Raw genomic sequence first — 19,779 nt, forward strand, 5'->3', positions numbered from 1 at the left:
ATTTTCTTCTACCTGGTATAAGCACTTACATTTAAATTTTAAAGGCAGAGAAGTAAGCAAGCTCAAAGTAATTTTACCAGCATGGCATAATAATGAAAACACAAGTGACCAATTAAATAATTAGTTTTTTGGGGTTTTTTTGTTGACTCTGCATGGATGGTCACAATGATTAAATTACCCATTTTATAACTTATTAAACTCTCATATACTGGGATACCAGGATTAATTTAGTTACACCATGGATGATTCTCCTGACTTTCAATATTACATTAGCTCTTATTCGTGTCCTTTTGTTCTACAAACTGTTTTCAAAACTCAAAATGGTACCAACCTGAATGCTGTGAGATACTCAACATCACCCATAGGAGGATCCAAACCACCTGTCCAAGCAATATTTATGTTATACCCTTCGCCAGGACCACTTCCAACCTGAAAAATAGAAATAAAATGCCAAAAAGAGAGAAAAAGAGTCAAAAGGAGGAGGAAAAAAGAGAGGGAAAGGGGAGAAGAAAAAATTTCTTAAATGTGCTTTAGAAACAAACATCAAACAACATGTCAGATCAGCCTTGTTTGACAAGGACTGCTCTGGGTTATGCACTTGTTCTCCACTGGTCCCTGCTCCCAGTGGACAATTTGGTAATCTGGTGTAATTTAAAGAACCAGAGAAGGACAAGAAAATTAGGGGTAATCATGCAACGCAATTACCTGAAAGATACAAATAAAAATGGGGCTCTAAAGAAATAAACCTAACCTCATTTGGGGCTCCACTGCCGGGGAAGAAGTTGCCTTCATCATAGCGATGGAGGGAAACATACAGGATGCTGGGGTCAGCATAAAAAGCCTGCTGTGTACCGTTGCCATGGTGAACATCCTAAAGGAGAAAGAAAACAGATGACAAATGTAATAATGTCCAACTCAGTGTAGAGAGCTCAGTTCTGCTTTCTTTTACCCGCCTCCTCTCTCTCTCTCTCTCTCTCAGTTTCTCTCCCTCTCCCTTGCCCTCCTTTTGTCTTTCCCTTTCCCCCTCCCTTCACCACCCCATACTTCCTGAACTTTCAGGCAAATTACTCTTTAATGCACTCATTTTTTAAACTGGCTTCTAAAAATCAGGAAACCATAGCGAGCGTGCCCTGGAGACTCCAGATGAGCAGTCATTGAGAAATCCCAGTCCTTTTGTACAATTAGATATTTATACACCGGCTCTTTGTACTCCTTGCCTCAGTGATGGAATCTAGCATCCTGTTTTATGGAGGAATTTTATGACTTATTAACTGCCAACAGTTCATAACCCCTCAGGCTTAATTAACTAGCCTCATTGGCCTCTGAAGAAAGACTAATGTTTAAACTACAAACTAGTATTTTGCAGAAGGATCTATGGTTTACAGAGCTTTTTCACAATTCTTGACAGAACACTAAACATAAGAGTATTCATTGATTTGCCAAGTTCCACTATTGAGGTCAAAGGCTCTGTGACCAGCTGAGTAAATTGGCTTTCTTGAAACATTCAGTTCAGTTCAGTCCCTCAGCAGTTAGATCCACATCAAAAGAGATGCCAGATGCAGAAAGGACTTCATACTTCATTTTAGCAAAATCATGACGGCAACAGTTGAAGACATAGGAATATGATCTCATTAGCTATTAAATCATCTGGCAGATAGGATGGTGCCTTCCACAATCAAGGAGTGACCTTGGCCAGTCTCCATATTTCAAACATTATATAATGACAGTGAATAAAATTCTGTCATTAAATAAAATGCTGACAAAGAAATGCTGACAGTATATCTATATAACAAAGGCTGATGATGTAGACATTTCCCTATTTTTTAGTTTGTTTTCACAGTTCACTACTATTCTATCTGGTTAAAGAATTTTTCAAGTGAAAATGGGAAATCCACTTGCCTTTCAGTAATAGAAAAGTAAAAAAAACCCAAAGAAACAAAATGCTTCACTGGCATTTCTAAGAAGCTGAAAAGTTATAGATATTATTTATTTTCCTCCTTTAAGCCATCCCTTTGAAATTTCTGATTTAGAGAATTAAGGGGGACAGACAAAGCATGCTGAATGGCAACGCTGTCACTGTCACCCAGTCTGTATTTATTCTACAAATGTTACGAGGTTTAAATCCAATTTAGTGTCCAGGAAACAGAAGTTACATTCTCCTCACCATACCTAGACTCCAGGAAGGCTCAGCTTGTACCTCAATGTGTGTACTGCCAATGGCACAGCAAGCACTGAACATTGCTTGTCCTCCTTGCCAGCTGAAGCAGCCCGAGTTTCACCCACATTGTTCAGAACTCTCTACATTAAATCCTACTTATACTGCATTGTGCTTGACTTTGACCTCCTCTGGGACCTCTGTAGGGTAGTATTTTAAGAGTTTCTTTTTTTTTCTATGTTGAAAGTACTTGAAACAACATGAGGATGGAGTTACAGCCCAACTGTGAGTTAACGCAAAGGTTAACTGTAACACATGAGATGTGCAAAGGAGAGCACACTGGTATGAGTCTGTTGAACATTTCAAGGCAGCCAGTGTAGTGTTAGATGGTTCTGACTGGCAAATGAAGTAAAATCTGGCATGCAGACTAATCCCAGAATCCCATTCAGTCTTCAGCTGTGACAGAATTAATTGGTTTACTCCAAAACAGACTCAAATCCTGCTAGCACAAATGCAACTATGGATGATCCTGGAATGAGGATTTCAACAACCTGACAAGCTATGCTAGGCACATAGATAGATCTGAAAGGACACGGTAGTACTTCACTTTTGTTATTTTAAATAGTCTTTCTTTTCCATATGTATTTGGGGCTTTAGATATATTCTTGCTGTAACAGTTTCCAAAATGGAAGGAAAAATGTTAAAGGGGCATAGAGACCCTTTTTTCCTATTATTTTTTTTTAATAATTCAGATCTCAAAGCTAGCTTTCTTATCTAAACTTTAACACCACTAAGAGCTCTTCTTTGAAGAGCAGTAACTTCTCTGATTAGACAAAGGAATGTGTTTTTTAAGACTGTGGATGTAAGCATGTGGGAAATGAGTTCATATTCTGCCCTTAGTAGATCAAATGTATTCAGGGTCTAAAGTCAGTTCAAAATCAGAGATAAATGGTTGAATGAGGAAAAAATCCTGTCAGACAGGTCTTTTATTTAACTGTAGAAATAGATGAAGGGAAGATTGAAAATTAAAAAGTTAAGAATTTTTATATGAAGACATGTAGCAGCTATGAAGACTACACTTAATTTGTAACTAGAGTACACTTTAGTGTGTGGGATTGGATATTACTTTTTAACATTTATATTGCAGTAACATGTATAGCTGGCAACTTGCATGGGGTACTGCTGTGCTAGTCACTATCAAAATATAGTCTTAAAGGTTAATTTCAAGTCTAACATCTGTAATTCCATTCTTTCCTTCAGATGCCCCAAACTGTTGCTGAGAATAAAGACATCACTATTAACTTGTTCATTCATTCAGTTTGGCCTGTGATTTATCCATAGTTTGCATGCACAAGAAATTTTCCATATGACTTTTTGTACATCATTGCTCTAACCATGTAGTCTACCCTAGTAGACTAGGGACTGGACTGCAACTGCTCCAGGAATGAAGTCATCTGCGTCAGCTATAGATTTCTTCCTTTTCACCCGCTGAGTTATTCTGGCCAATGGGACAGTTGCAGAAGGGCTGAAAATTCCCTATCTACTTTCCTGGGTAAAGATAGGCAGCTTCAAAGGTAACTATTTGCACAGGTAATGATTTGCACATTTAACCTTGCCTTGAAAAACTGAAGCTGAATTTCTAAGTGCTTATTGGCTTATGCCAAAGGGAAGTGTTTTCTTTTCCCAATGAGGCAAATGTAGCATTTACAGGCAAAAAGACTTTAAAAATATTCACAAACTTTGAGCAGACTTTTCCTATTAAAAAATGAGAATAAGCAGAGTTTATTCTTTTGGCCAGAATTTACAGCAATAAACTGAAAGATTCAAGTCAGCAAACAGACATAACATACAGTAGAAGTGAATTTTTCAGAAATAATAGTTTGTGGCAGTTTATTATTATGTTTCTAAATGACAGTAGAACGATCTCAGAAATATCTGAACAACATTCTAAGAATATTTAATCTACACATATACTTATTCTGACACTCATTTTTTACTTACCATTCCTTCTCCCACACTCCCCCTTTCTCTGCTTCTCTTCAACAGTCAGTACGCATGTTTAACTGAACAAAAGTGCTAGATGGTAAGGCCATGACTCCACAATAAGATTTAATTATGAGTGCAGATATGAACAAGATTTAGACTATTAAGCCCTGCACTTCAAAAACCCTTTAACATATTTTGTCTTTAAATCTTTTATCACCTGCAAAAATTAATTAAGTGCAGATGTAACAGGTTAGGTTTTGATGCCAGGGTTCATTTCCTGTCTATGCTTTGTCAGACACCCTATTACACCTCGTCATGAACTGTAGGAAAACAAAAATGGTGCTCATAAATCAGCATTCGACTTTCCTTGGGCTGTGCATTGGGCTGATCCTTAAAGTGCAAGGCAGAGCTCCAATTCATTATTCATGAAAATAATACAGCCAACATGCCAAATGTCATCTGCATTTAAATAATACATTTGTTAAATGTATTAAGTATTGTGTAAGAATGCCTTCTATTAAAATGCAAGACTAATCCAATGAAGTGGATTTTTAATCACATAGCTTTCCTTCAGGGAACCACCAAAACCTGGTGAATATATGACTAGAAAACTTATGGGGAATGACCTGTCGATTTGTTTAATAATATCAAAGTTACACAAGTCAAATCATTGTGAACTGGGGAAAGTGGTCAATTTTGTTACCAATGCAACAACATTCTTTAAAGAGTATCTGAGTACTTAAAGTTTCTAGTCTGCAGGGAAAAGTAAACTTGGGTTCTGTAGGGTTATTTTAACAGTGGAAGTATCAATTCATTTAAGGACCATAAAAGTTGCCCTGATCTGTGCCTTCTTCTCATTAAATTGCAGTTAACACCATTAAAGTGAAACATAGATGTTTATAGCTTCAGTACTGCCATCCTGGCTTTAATGAGTTCCCAAAATCAGAGGAAATGCACACCTTTATTACTTGTAGGTATTAAAAGCAGGAAAGTCTGACTTATAAATACAAATTCATTATCTTTCATGTAGATGCACTGTGAGTGTGGTGCTTGCCAAGAATACATACCAGATCTACAATCAATATCTTGCCTATATTTAGCTTGTCTCTCAAGTATTTGGCAGTAATTGCAATCGAATTAAAAAAGCAGAACCCCCTGTGGAATAGAGAAGAACAGAAATAAGAAAGCAAATCAGTCAGGAAAACAGCTATAAATAATGTTCAGAGCATTTTAAAAAATGCTATATGATCTCTGAGGCCATAAATCTGCTTCTGGGAGTACCTAGAAAGCCTTTTCAGTCATCTGCTAACAATTACAGTTCTTTAGAGACATGCACAATGCAGGTGATTGCCAGTAACCTTAGTGCTCCAAGATGGGCAATATTCCCTGGTACTTACATGGCTGTTGATTCTTCAGCATGATGGCCTGGGGGCCTTACAACAGCAAAGCCATTCTGTAAGAACAAGATAGGTTTTCAATTATCAGCTTAAAAAATACTTGACTCAGAGCAAAACAGAGCAGCAGGCAGATGGAATTGAAATCTATTAGAGCCTCTTGAGCACTTTTTCTATCCAATCACCCTTTCATAGTACTGCCAGAAATAACACAGTTGAGAACAGTGGCAAATAAACTTGTATAAATACACACATGCGCATACATACACACACAACATGATCTAAAGAGGAGGAAAAAGGCAGGATGAGAAAACCCTGATATGAATTCTACTGTTTATAATTCACATTTAAAACGAAGATCTAAGATCACGTAATCTGAATTTCCTTCAGCTTCAGATGCTTCAAAATAAAAGTTGCTTAAGGGATATATTTTACATGATTAGCCATTGTTGACCTTACCTCTGTATAGACTAAATGATAAATTCAGACCTCCACACACACATAATTTCTAACAGTAGAAAAAGGATGACAATGAACATCCCATATTTCTGCAAACCATAAATTACACTTGGGAACTTGCCATGCTTGTAAGTTAATAGATTCCCTGAAGTCAATTTCTAACACACTTTCTGGAACTGCATATATATTTCACGAAGTACAGCACTAGGATCAGTGATGACCAAGGAATTTTTTGCCTCTGGAGTCACTGAAGATAAAAGAAAAATGGAATTTCCATCCATACAGTGGGGGTATGGTAAAGGGAAAATGTAGAAGTGCTGGCAAGGTAGCTCTATTCAGAAAGTCAAATTATATATTCAAGAAGCAGTGTCTCATAAGGTTATGTATCATATCAAATTTGTCTTACAACAGTTAGATTCAGGAGAAACACCACTGCTTCATAGTATTTCCTCTTTATTTCAAGTACCCAAAATGGTCCTTCTATTCAGCTATATCTATGCCATCAAACTAATGACAATTACCATATATATAAAAATAAGAAATTATAATCTGTACATGAGATATCTGCCCAATTTGTTTTTTCACACAGCCTCACACCATCACTGGGTGTGTATGTATGCCTGCATGACCAATCAAGCATTGTATTTTCAGAGGGGAGGAGATAGGAAGAAAAAGGTTGGAAGACTTCTGTATTTTAATAATCAATATTAAAGTATTCCAGTTTGATATACTAAAATTTGATAAATTTAAATGTTTCAGCCTTCTCTTACCTGAAAAAAAACATAACAATCATTAAAATTTCACTCACATTGGTGTAAATACAGAGGAACATAGAGGTTAATAGTTACATTAAGGTTTTACACAAGTTCCTGTGAAATCTGTGATTTCTGTTTATTTACAATCAGATGAATGTGTGGTTTGTGGGTACCTGTGGAATTGTCTACCTAAGTTGCTTCACTGGCACTTATTTATAAATAAATACTACCATGTTGTCTTATTTAATTTGCTTCTAGATGTGATCCAAGCAGACAGCTGCAAAGTTTTGTGGAGAATGGCCAAAGTTGTATCAGAGTATAGTAAACTTAAATTACAATACCAGGGGAGTGCATGTGTAACAGTGGTTCTTCTGGCCACCATTTAAAGAATCTGAGGGATTTGACATAATGACTTACTTTGCATTAAGTGTCCACGTTAAAAAAACAAACCCAAACAAACAAAATACAACAATCCAACAGTTAAAGGCACAAAATTTATATATGTTTATATTCATACAGGCATTCCTCGAGATGGGATATAAATTGCCAATAGATCAAGCACACCAGCAAAAAAAAATAAATAAATTAAAAAAAAAAGCATTGTGGACCACAATGATTTATAGAACTAAACCAGCTTTAGACTCTCAGCTAAAACTGTATTCTCTATCCTTCTGAGGTTCTTTTAACGTTCCCTTCTCATGCAAAATATGACTTAGAGAAGAATTTGGCATATAACTCTTTTGTAGAATTTATGAAAAAACAAAGTATATTTCTACTGATGAGTGTCAGGATAATGAAGTGAAAAAAAGACCCAGCAAAGAAGGTATTACTAGAGAAAGAGCATGATGCTACCTGTATTTTGTTCTCTCGATATTTTTAGGCATTTGGGAAAAGTCCATGAAAGGCTTACAGCTGCCCCTGCTCAGCTAACAGCTCATTATCATCTAACTTTATCAGTATTCCCAAAAGATCAATATAATTAAGATGATTATCTCTAGGAGGATTTCATGGGGCAATATAGAGACAGAAAATATCAGCACTGCTCTTTTTGACAATATAGCCCTGTTTTATAGCATCTAGATAATTTCTGAAATCAGAGCTTAACTATTACAGTTCTCCACTAGCATGCAGGATATTCACAACAGGGTCATGACCAATTTTTATGAGTTTTTACATCACAAAAAGTTCAGTATTCACATGGGAATTTTTTTTTTAAATATACTGTGCATATGTTACAGTGATGATAAAATACATAGTTGAATTATACCAAACACTGAAAAATAGTTACCATGCAGAATTATTGCCAACTTTTGTGCAATTGATAAAACACTTGATTTCTTCTACTTTCAAACTCTGCATGAACACAGTATACATTAGTACAATGGAACATGATTTTTTTTTACTCGGGCAATTTTAAAAACCAGCGAGTGAGCACAGTAGAATAGTAGACAGAAAGGCAAAAATCTGCTTTAAAGATAGAAAGACTAACAGAGCAATATGTTGAAAATGAAGCCAACACACATAAATTCAAAGTGTTTTTGTACAGAGCCTTATTTATACTAGGATACAGACACCTCTGTAAAGTAGGCAGAACATGAAACTGACTGAAAGACATGAACATTAGAAAAACAATTCATGTCTGTGCCATTATGTGATTACCTTTATTTAAATTTGAGGATTAAGAAGAAAGCCTGAATAGAGATATTCTAAAATCTGTGCATATTTGAACAACAAAGGCAGAGAAGTCTGCCCAGGCTCAGTTTACACAGAAGATTGACTGCAGATAAACCCGCTGAGTTAGACCTTTAATGAAAACTAAGAAAAATGTTAGTCTTCTTCCACAGTCAGCTAAGTATTCTGTTCTTCTGTGACTCTAAATAGGTAGATGGATGCTTGATTTCCAAGAAACAGAGGTGTACATCCTACTGTGGCCTTCTTGTCTTTGGTGGTCAAGTTAATCCGTTTCTATAGTGTTCTGCGTCACAGTGTTGGTCTATGTCGTGCTTGGGCATCTACTGTGCCTCCCCATGAACCTCTCCAAGACAAGCACTCAAGACAATACCATAGCATGGGTGGACAACCCAGGGCTTAGAACTGACCATCTATTTCAGAGTTCCACTGGTGCTTCTGTTACATTACCTCCATACAGGAGGTAAAACTAGACACAGACAATGTTTCTCGAGGGCAATATGTGGTCATTGTGGCAAGGTGCGAATGATTCTTCCATTCACATGAAAGTGAGGAGCTTGTTCTGCCTAGATTCCAAGTGAACCAAGAGTTACCTGGCTAGTCAGGAAGCCCTGGTATGGTGAGAATCCTCACTGAGAAGCAGTGCCTACTAGTTTCAGCCTGGTACTACCCTAGTAAAATCATCTGGCTTTTTGTAAACTTTGAGAAAAGCCAGTGCCATGAAAAAAGTAGCAATAAACCATGGCAGTTACTCCAAGAGCACTTATTGAAGTAGTAGAAGACTCAGGTGCAATTTCTTAAACACAGGGATGAATTTTTAAATTTGTTTCCCACACCACTTTATGTATTTAGGTTATGTGGTCCATAAAATAGATACTGGGACACATCTTTTCAGTATAAGTTTTCTAGCAATAGGTCTGGAGTCATGCTCTTCCTCAGCTTTTATTCAAACACAAAAATTGTTAATTATTATTAGAAATTGAAGGTCTTCTTGAATTTTAAGCTGTAAACCCCTGTATGAATGAGCAAAGACATTATTCAAGAGGAAATAGGCACTGAAAGAGCAGAGGCTTCATATGAAAAAACCCTTTTACTGTGTGGGTGACCAAGCAATACAACAGCTTACCCAGAGAAGCTGTAGAGTGTCCATTCCTGGAGATATGGAAAAGCCACCTGGATACACACCTAGACAACTAGGCTAGTTAACTTTAGGCACCTCTGATTGGGCAACGGAGGTGGATTCAATGATCTCCTGAGGCCACTTCCAACCTCACCTGTTCTGTGTATTTCAGATGGAGACCAGGTAACTAACTGGGGATCCGAATTCCACACTCAAAGCTCAGCTTGCTCCTAAGGTTAGGAAGCTTTTAATATCTACTTGTCTAAATCCCTTAACCTATCTCACCGTTAACTCTTAAAATTACCAGTGCTTAAACAAGGCAGTCTTGGACACTTGCTTTTAACAGAAAGTTTCTATTTTTGCTTCAATGTGCACACATTGAAGAATGAGAATTATGCAGAAATGTATAACACATCGTTATACAGAAATATATCAGTTTGTCCTGTCAGAACTTATATTCCCATATATATATATATATATATATATATACACACACTTGTATCCTTATAAAGTAATATAAAAAACAATTTCTTTATATTTAAAAGGTGGTCCATAGAGTGTAGCTGACAGGTCTCATCCCTAAAGTGTCCTTAGTGCCATCTTTAACTCTGCCGTCTCTGGTGCAGTCAAGTTCTACAATAACAAACATCAGGGCTGCTTTTAGTCTTGGCTGCCTACAAGAATCTGCTTGCAACTGATACCACGAAAAAGATAACCATATTCTTACCAGTGCCACTTATGCTGTAACATAATCCCAAGCTATGCCATCCATCAGGGAGGGTAAGCATGAGAATGAGTGGTTGTCCTGGGGTGACAGTGGTGTAAGGCTAAGGCAACCCTTGGGCACCTGTTTAGGGCAATTTGACAAGCTACTCATACAGCCAGAGCAGGAGCTAGCACTTGGTCTACAAATGCAGTGAACAAGAACCTGTGATTTAACAGAGCAGTATTATTAGCATGTAGATTTGCCAAGAAAACAGTAATGGACATGAGGGAATACTATTTTGTCTTGCAGAGGAAGCTAGTAGAGGCCAAATACACAGAAATGGACATTAAACACTTAACTTTGATGAAAACAAAGAGTTCCCTGTCTGCTTTCCTGAAGGCCTAAGTGGATAGCATAAGAAAACACACATGAAAAGTTGATGTTTGCAGACTAGCTTAGGTACAACCACGATGGCCTGTTTAGCCACAACTAGTGCTAACTATATTTGGAAAGAAAGACAAAAGAGTTTTAGTACAGAGTGGTCATGGAGGTAAGCAATGTACCACACATATAATTAAAGTTGTCTTATTATATGAAGTAATAACAGTTATTCAGCTATAAATATAACCACAATTGCTGGGATAGCATATCTAAGAGACAGTTTAATATAAGATTTTGAAATTTTTCTAACTTTGTAAAAGCAAAGAATATAAACTACTACCTAAAAGATTTCATTGGTAACTTTGATTGAAGGCTTTTATCAATCATATCTTTAACAGTAGTAAAATAAGTACTCATTTGTTACTGTTTCTTACACACATACATCGCTCAAATTGCTGTGGCTGGGTATGGAAAAAAATGCCTCTTTTTGTGGCTGTCACACATCACTTGGAAATTTATTTTAAGCAAAGGGAGATTTTTATAGGGCAGACGGTGAGAAACTAGAAGCAATGGTAGGGAAGAACTTGCAGGAGAAATACTGTCCAGGGGGCACCTGGGCACAGAGCACATTCCAGGAGAGATTTTTGTAGGCAACCAGAGGAACCTTGTGGGGTCTTATGTCGTTCAGGCAGTCATGGAAATTTGCTAGCCTAAAGCTTTACCAGAAGAAGGACGCTATGGGACTAGGGAGACATTTGTTTTCTCTTCTTTTTGCTTATTTTGTCTTTAGAATGATAATTTATTTTATATTTTTGTTGCAAGAAAACCTAGCAATAGAGCTGTGAAATATGGCTGAAAGATTTTTATCCAGAATACTTTTCAAACTAGAAAACTAAGAACTTGGGGGGAAGAGGAGTTTGATTAAGCTAATTCTGTTTATTCCCTAGATTAGTACTACTTATCACACGATAATTCCTCCATAGGAGTGTCCTGTGTGACAAAGGCCTTGAGAACAGTAAAAACCAAGCTCATTTGGAATGAGAGATTCAAGTTCAATTTAAGTCATCTATTGATTGTACAAAGACACCAGAGTAGCAATAACCAAATTCAGGAGGTTTACTTTGGTATTGATTCAACCTGACATATCAGAAAGAACAATCCCAGGAACGTATCATATTCTGGTTCAGGGGCAACTCATTTCAATTGCTTTCATTCTGTTAATTGACCCTTAGCTACCAACAGGGCAACTTTACACGTGTGTTTGTGTGTGTGTGCGTGTGCACGCACACAGATGGTAAGGCAGAAAAAAGGCTTTTGCTTCACTTGATTCAGCTGAAGGGGATATTCAAGACAGTCTCAGACTGTGTTTCTAACTTATGTGCCCTTCTTCTTGAGTGTTCTTTTGAAAAATTGCTTAATTCACTCAAACCTTTTTTTTTTTTTTTTTTTAAGCAGGGAATAATCATACAAAACCTACCAACTCTTGATGGCTTTTTTTGTAGGTCTCGTCTGTTTCAAGTTTGCCAAATTAAAAATATATGGCACATGTTTCTATCACAAAAAACAGTGCTACCATCACCAAGATTTACACAGTTAAAGGATATGCAAAGTAAACTAGACAGTGATCCCTATTATAGGTTCTGTATTTAAAATATTTAATCCTACCTTATAATAGTACTGAAGGAGTCATCTGAGGTTGAAGAAAAATGTTTCAGCAATGTTCCTTTGCATTTTCAACAGTTACATGGTCTGCTCTGGCAATGAGTTATCTATGACGATGGAAAGTCATCTCCCATTGGGAGAATGACTCCCATATCCCTTTGGTAACCTCTCCCAGTAAGTGGTTTATCTTTATTATACTCTTTTTTAATTGTGTTTTTCACCTGCATAATTTTTATTCCTGTCAGTCAATTTAAAGATATCGAGGGACAAACAGTAATGTACAACTTGTTATCAGAAAATAAATTAAGACACATTTAATGTTCACAAAACAACACACAATAAAACAACTATTACAAGAACAAATAACATTTTGGAGGACATTATTCAACAAAGTATCACTATTGGAAAATTATCATACTAAATTAACTGAACTGAACTCTAGCTTTTCAAATGTAGTATTAACCATTTCATAAAAAAATATATGGCAACAAAACAGGTGGCAGCATCAGCATGAATAATTTGGTTAGCAAAATGAAAATATCAGCAACCTAAACTTTTTCAGAAAAAATAAAAACAACAACCTAAGTCCTAAATATAAGATTCTTAGCAAGTTCTAACAGTCACAAATGAAATCTGAATTTCAGAAGACCATAGATGCAGAAACTCTCCTTATTTTTCTTCAAGACTTGTTTGGGGTTTGTACAACCTCTGTACTTGTCCAGTTGGGCAGCAGGAGGGACGTGCCTGCTGTTAGGACAGATGCAGAGGCAAGGGAAGAGTCTCCTGGTGCACAGCTGCCTGGGAGTGAAGTAGCTCGACAGCAGGAGGGGAGGTGAACCAAGCTGAGCATCACAATGAATGCAAGGGAAGCACCGGGCAATAAATGAGAAGGGAGGGCAAGACAGCACCTTAGAGTGTAACATCCTGTGGTAATGAAAGAGAGCAATGAGAGCCTTAGGAAACACTTCCAGGAAAGAAATGCTCTCTCTTTGCATCTTTTTGGGCCCTCTTTCTGAAGGCCATTAAGTAGAGACAATGATTTCCAGGTTCCTGTGCTACACTGCATGCCAGAAATCATATGCTGGGCACTACTTCTATTTCTTCCAAAAGCACAAAGGAATATATCATAGGACTTCTCTTATCTGATAAAATTATTCTTTGGGTATAGCTAAGGACTGTGGTGGAATTCTATTCACCCAGATCCACATACTTCCCTCTTCTAAAAACCTGTAGTCAGGCAGCAGACTGTTAGAAGCTTTCTATATAAACCTGTTCAGGAAATGAGAAATGACCAAACATACATACATACATAAAAACAGACAGGAGAGGTGTGGCTCTGATTCTACATTACATAAATACATCATTGTGTATCAGCACCTTTCCTAATTATAAACAGCTCAAAAAAAGGTAACCTTCATGCAATAATTAGGCTCATCTCCTACTGCAATATTGCCAAGAACACATTCATCAGACATGTAAATAAATTAATGAAAAAAGGAAAAGCATAGTTTTTACTCGGTATAACATTACATTTACAGTACTATATATTTCAATGGTGTGATTCTTTAATCTCTATTAAATACTACCTCAAAAGTGTATCAAAAGGATATTAATGACTGTTCATTATATTATTAGACAGACCCAAAGAATGCTTAATTTTAACAGTTGTATATAATTAAATAAAAGACATCTAGATTAAGACTCCCCAGACAAGCGACAATTTGTCTTAACTAAAATAAAGTAAAATACAATAAACCACACAAAAATTACTAAAAAAACTCCCCAACAACAACCAAAAAACCCACCTCCCCCACAAAACCCCACACCAACCCCCCTCCCAAAAAAAAAAGTCCACCACTGTTAATTACTATTGTGGCTATTGTTTTACATCCCTAGTACTGCCATACTGATGTTTTTCCCAGTGATCAAGGAGATCAAAGAAATCTGATGTCTCACAAGGGGTTTGAACTATGGCAAAGAGAATTCTTCTTAATTCCTTGTCAGTTTTTGAACACTATCCAAATCAGATGAACAACATCTTGCTGTTCTCAATGAGACTTGTGTGCAATGGGACTGGTAGTCTCAGGAAATTCAGAACAAAGTAAAGAATTTTATGCCTTGTATATGAGTTTGACTCATGCCCAGCTCTGTAATGAATCTCCCAATTGTTCTGCAGACTTTCATGGTTTATTTTGCAGTCTCATCTCTTTTCTTGGCAACATGCACCTATAGCTCCAACCTACTACTATCAATATGTGCCACAGCAAGCAGTATCAGTAGAGACCGTGGAATAAGCACAGACATCGAAATGTCCTGTCCTTCCTGAAATGAATTTTCTGTCAGATCCCAGTCCATATAGGGCACTTGATGTTTGTTTCCACACTCCAGCCTGGCACTGTTGTAAAAAATTTGGGGTTTAAATTGATTGAATTGACACCAAACTGACAGTACACCATCTGATAGCAATCCACAGTGGTACACATCCAGGAAACTACTATGGTGTGCTTCTCTACTGTACTCATCTTGCTGCTAACATATTGTAGAGCTGTTATAGCTTCCATGCAATTCTTGGAAGATATTTTTTTTGTCATCCGGAATTTTTGAGGCTGTAGAAGATAATTGCAGATTCCCATCAGAGCTTAATCCTCCCACTCAGTGTTCACAGTAGAGGCCCCAAATGGTTGCTTCACACGTATATTTGCTCAATGAATGCACGTGAAAGTGGTCAACTTCATCTTCTTCCCCTTAGATTTTCACAAGTATACTACAAAATTGGTATTTTCCCTAAGAAAAAGAGCTGATCAACTTCTTTTTCTACAGATAAAATATCAGGAAGATGGAAAAGGAGCATGTAAAGGCATAAAGGTAGACTGAAGGTTGTAGAGAACTCCAGAGAACACTGTAAAAACCCCCCTAATGAAATTTACGATTTGAGAGTATTGACAGCAATTTGCCAGCAAACCCTGGGTTAGAATGGATGCAGTGACAAAGCAAACATAGGATGACTGTACAAAAATAGCTAATATCAGGACTGTTACATTTACAGAATGCTAACATGCTTTCCTACTGACAGTCAGGCATTAGTAACCTTTCCGTAACCTTAAATGAAAAATACCACGTGCAGATAAATAGTTCATACAGATGCCATAGTGGCATGTAAATCACTGAGCTTCATGCTGGAAGTCTAGAAGTAGGTTAGATAAACACCTATCAGGAATAGCAGAACTATTCACAATTCTATTTCACAGCAAATCCCTTCCATTTCTGTTTTTCTGATGGTTTAGTTTAAACCAGCTACTGGGCATAGCTGTTGAAAATTTGCCTTTCTTATGTCTCAACTTGCAAATTGCATTAGACTGGTTCAATTCTCTGCACTGTAGAAGAAGATTCTATTTAGGATCAACAACAACGTTACATTAAACTACAAACTAGTTCTAAACATTAAATACCTAGTACTAGATTTAAAACATTTGTTTACAAACTCCTGCAACACCAGTAGCAAGAGAAGTCTCACAATGGCTGATGATTCTTTCCAACTGCCTATCACACAAATAAGAAAAAGCACGCACACTGCGTGAGACACACCACAGATGTACACAGGTAAGTGCTAAAGATTCTGCAGTGGACCCCGCTCACATGAAGTGCATACAGGACATATCTCACTATTCTTACCAAAACTTGCTTTTAAATTGCCTTAGACACTGGTGAGTGTCCTACAGCTGCTAAAGGTAAGAACAAGTTAAAAAATCCTTCTTCATGTTCATTATTCCTGTGTGGAACAATGCACGGTGAGTTACTTATCTTACTGCGTCGAAAAAATCTTAAAAGGGGAGGAGGAGCCCATCAGAAAGGATACACAACAGAATCCCATATCATGCACCCCATCCTTGATCTGAGACTTCAAAATTTGTACATTTTGGGTGGTACCTAGCTAATGATTTCAGTATCTGAACATAAAAGTTTAGTAACTGCATTTTATTATGTCAGAGCTGTAGTACTGCATTTCACCTGACTGTGCTCTCATTTATATACTGATATATTGTACATCTATCTACATATATACATTAATATATGTACCCATTCTCAAATAGGTAGAGAACGTGTCTTGATTGAAAGAAGAGAGATATATGGGAAGAAAATTTTCCAGGCAAAATTTGCAATTTTAAAAATCATCATATAGAGTTAATTTTAAAATATTTATTTCCATCTTGATTCTGGAAATAGGACTGAATCCATTAGCATGTGTACTGGAAAGTGAATAAACAGTTTCATTAAGGAGACATGTTAGCTCCAACAATGTTTATTGGGGCAAGCCTGCACTGCGGCTGCATATGGTGTACCTTTAAATAGGGCCGTTAAAATACCAAATAAAATGTCAAAGTCTGTCAGGTCTGGAGCTTTTATAAATTGTTTAGACTGGGGATAATTTGGGTTTCGTACATCATGCCTGGCCGATCCCGCGGCACGGAGGCAGAGCGGGAACGCGCCCGGGAGAAGCGGGCCACGGGCAGGCTGGCAGCCGGGCACCGCCCGCCCATCGCCCGCCTCGCCAGCCGCGCCCTCTTGCCCCCGGCGGCCGCCTCCCGTCTCGCTGGGTGGTATCCTGAGATTACGCACGTGACTAAACATCCATATTTAAAAAAAAAAAAAAAAAAAAGTTAAAAAAATTAAACCTTGGCTTCAAAGGGAGCGCCGCAGCCACCGGCCGGAGATGCGCACTAACTTCACCTCGGGCTGCGGCGGCTCCGCGCTGGCACTGCGCCCGGCCGCTGCAGCTCTTGCCCTGCCACACCTTCGCGGCCGCCCTCCCGGCTCTCGTCCCGCCGCCCACCCGGAGCCGAGCGCTGGAAGAACGGCGCCCCGAGCCCCCCGCGCTCCCGGCCCGCCCGGCGCTCCCACCCACGGCGCGGCCCGGACCTCACCTTCAGCTCCCGGGAGGCCACGCGGGCCGCCAGCTCGATGACACAGCCCACCGCCATGCGTGCCGCCCCGGCCGAGTGCAGCTCGTTCCAAACGGTGTCACTGTCCACCTGAGCAAACAGCCGGCCCCGGGAGGAAGGCAGCGGAGAGGGGAGAGGGAGAGGGAGAGGGAGAGCATGAGAGAAAACAAACCCGTGAGGGAGGGCTGGCAGCGTGACAGCCCGTGTACAATAACATCAGTCTTCCGTGCTGGCCAGCTGAAAGGCCTTCTGGACATGGCTTTGCTTATGCTTTTTCTCTGCACGGGCTTCTCCAATGGAAACACATTCCTGTCATGCCTCGCTGCCATTCCCTGTTTAGATTTCTCATTACAAACAGTGTTACATCGGCCGGGCCGGGCCTGCTCGCCAGACGCTCCTCAAGCCGGCTGGCGAGGTGACGGGGACCTGCCAGCACCGGCACCGTCGGGAATGGCCACCGGGAATGTCCATCGGGAATGTCCATCGGGAATGCCCATCGGGAATGCCCATCGGGAATGGCCAATGGCAATGGCCATCGGGAATGCCCATAGGGAATGCCCATAGGGAATGTCCATCGGGAATGCCCATAGGGAATGCCCAATGGCAATGGCCATCGGGAATGAACAGCCACCGCTGCCTTGGCAGAGGCGCGGGCAGCCCGTGCCACTAAAGCTCTTCAGTGGTACATCAGTGGCCCCTTTATTAAAAACAAAACAGAGCAATAACCCCTCATTTTTCCTTCCCGGCAGTTGTTTGTAAGTGACTGAAACTGGAACAATTAATTCTTTTGAATAATTTTACTCTTGCCATAGACAGAAAATGGAATTACATAAAGCACCTTGCTGTATCTCCAGTTTTGATTAACTAATAAGTTTTAGCTGGGAGGCTTTATTTTGTAACAGAAGAATGAGGGGTTTTAAAGCAGAGAAAGTTATCTTTAAAAATTTAATTTTTAAAGTTATTTAGCACCTTCTAAATGAGAAAGTGTGACATGGAATGTCATGTCACAAAATGACATGGAAATGACATTATGTTGTAAAGAATATACTACAAAGGTGTCTAAGCACCACTGCACTACAGTTAAAATCAGTGTGCTAAAACTTTAGTTTTGAAATCTATTTTTAATAAGTATTTATTTGCAGAAACGTACCAAAACATATCAGTGAAATGTTGTATATCCCTATATATATATTATATATTATGTAAAGCAGACAGGTTGGTGTTAAATAGTCTGAAAAAGTTATGGAAAGAGACAGCCAGACTTCCTCGATGCTCCATGGGAAGTGCATTTAATTGTAGCATACTGTACAAATTTATCATGAAAAGAAAAACGTTTAGAAATAGACAAAATACTGTGGCAGATGCTATTTGGATGACTTCCAAGCACACTGAGACATGTTTTCAGTTTGAACCAGAAGCTTCTGTTCCTAATTCCTTAAAAAAAAAAAAAAAAAAAAAAAAAGGAAGAAAGAAAGAAATCAAGTAATTGAAAATGGATGCAACTGCTATTTGACTGTGGAAGTTCTGAGGAATTACTCTGATTAGTCATTTGAAACAGAAAGAAGCTTGATCTAAGTTTGATCTTCTCTACACCTGTCAAATGTCTTTGCCATTACTGTTACAATAATATTATATTTCAAGCTACTAAAATGATCTTATTTTTCAGTATTCTGGACCTGATTTTTCTATCATTTTGATCAGTCTTATGTGCATGCAGCAGAACTAATGAAAATAGTTTGTGTTTGCAGTAGACCTGAATAAGAAAACTGGATTTTGCTTGCAAAGTTTTAAATAACAGTAGTGACAGCACACTGTTTTCATCTGAGAAACTCAAAATGTTGTACAAACACAATTAAGTGTCATCAGCTGATATGAGATGATTTATTATACTTGTTTTGTAGATTGGTAGCTTGAGATTTAAAGAAATAAGTGTAAGTTTTGGAAAGATGCACACTAATCAATAGGTAACAAGAAATGAGAAAGGAACCAAGTAGTGAAAAAAAAATTACATAAGTAACATTAGGCAGACCTTCAAGTTATCTCTCTGTTTAAAAGGCTTTAAAGAAGCGGGATCAAATTTCATTTTTAAAGCTAATCAGGAGATAAATAAGTAGAGGTCATTGGTTAAATCAATTTAATCAAACCGTAATAAAGTTTGAAAAATACTGTGCAGTATTTTAAGTAAAGAAGTATCAGCAAGAGGGCTGGGAGGGAGTACTTTCCTACCATATTTATGGGTAGCAAATTAAAGTTAACATGAAGGAGTGGCTGATGAAAATGATTCAATGGCAGCTGCTCCATACACCAGGGCATGAGCAGGAGCAACCTGCATCCTCAAAGGGACTATGATTCATTTCCAGGAAGGCTGATTAAGTTAAAATTGTAACCACAGCTTGAGAGTACCCACCCTTAAGACAGTTGTCTGCTCTGACACATGAGACTGCAGTCTCTCCATCCGCTGAATGCTGAGCATTGGCCAAGGTACAGCATTTATCATTTTCTGCTTTCAGCTGAGCGGGAGGAGACTGAACT

At 38.3% G+C, this 19,779-nt stretch overlaps 1 protein-coding gene across 12 annotated transcripts in view; it reads right to left on the minus strand.

The window, feature by feature from the left end:
* The window catches only part of HDAC9 (histone deacetylase 9), a 457,947-nt gene that overhangs the window by 96,035 nt on the left and 342,133 nt on the right, over positions 1 to 19,779 (minus strand). For all 12 annotated transcript variants that reach the window (XM_088065227.1, XM_088064938.1, XM_088065152.1 and 9 more), the window contains 5 exons: positions 17,230 to 17,337; positions 5,539 to 5,594; positions 5,209 to 5,296; positions 752 to 871; positions 332 to 429 (listed from right to left, as the gene is read on the minus strand). In XM_088065227.1, the coding sequence (XP_087921353.1) occupies positions 332 to 429; positions 752 to 871; positions 5,209 to 5,296; positions 5,539 to 5,594; positions 17,230 to 17,337 (470 nt within the window). The remainder of the gene's footprint in view (positions 1 to 331; positions 430 to 751; positions 872 to 5,208; positions 5,297 to 5,538; positions 5,595 to 17,229; positions 17,338 to 19,779) is intronic.

This window comes from Pseudopodoces humilis, chromosome 1, assembly GCF_049639895.1.
Source record: "Pseudopodoces humilis isolate 2021_Gansu_Grassland_sample_001 chromosome 1, ASM4963989v1, whole genome shotgun sequence".
NCBI lineage: Eukaryota > Metazoa > Chordata > Aves > Passeriformes > Paridae > Pseudopodoces > Pseudopodoces humilis.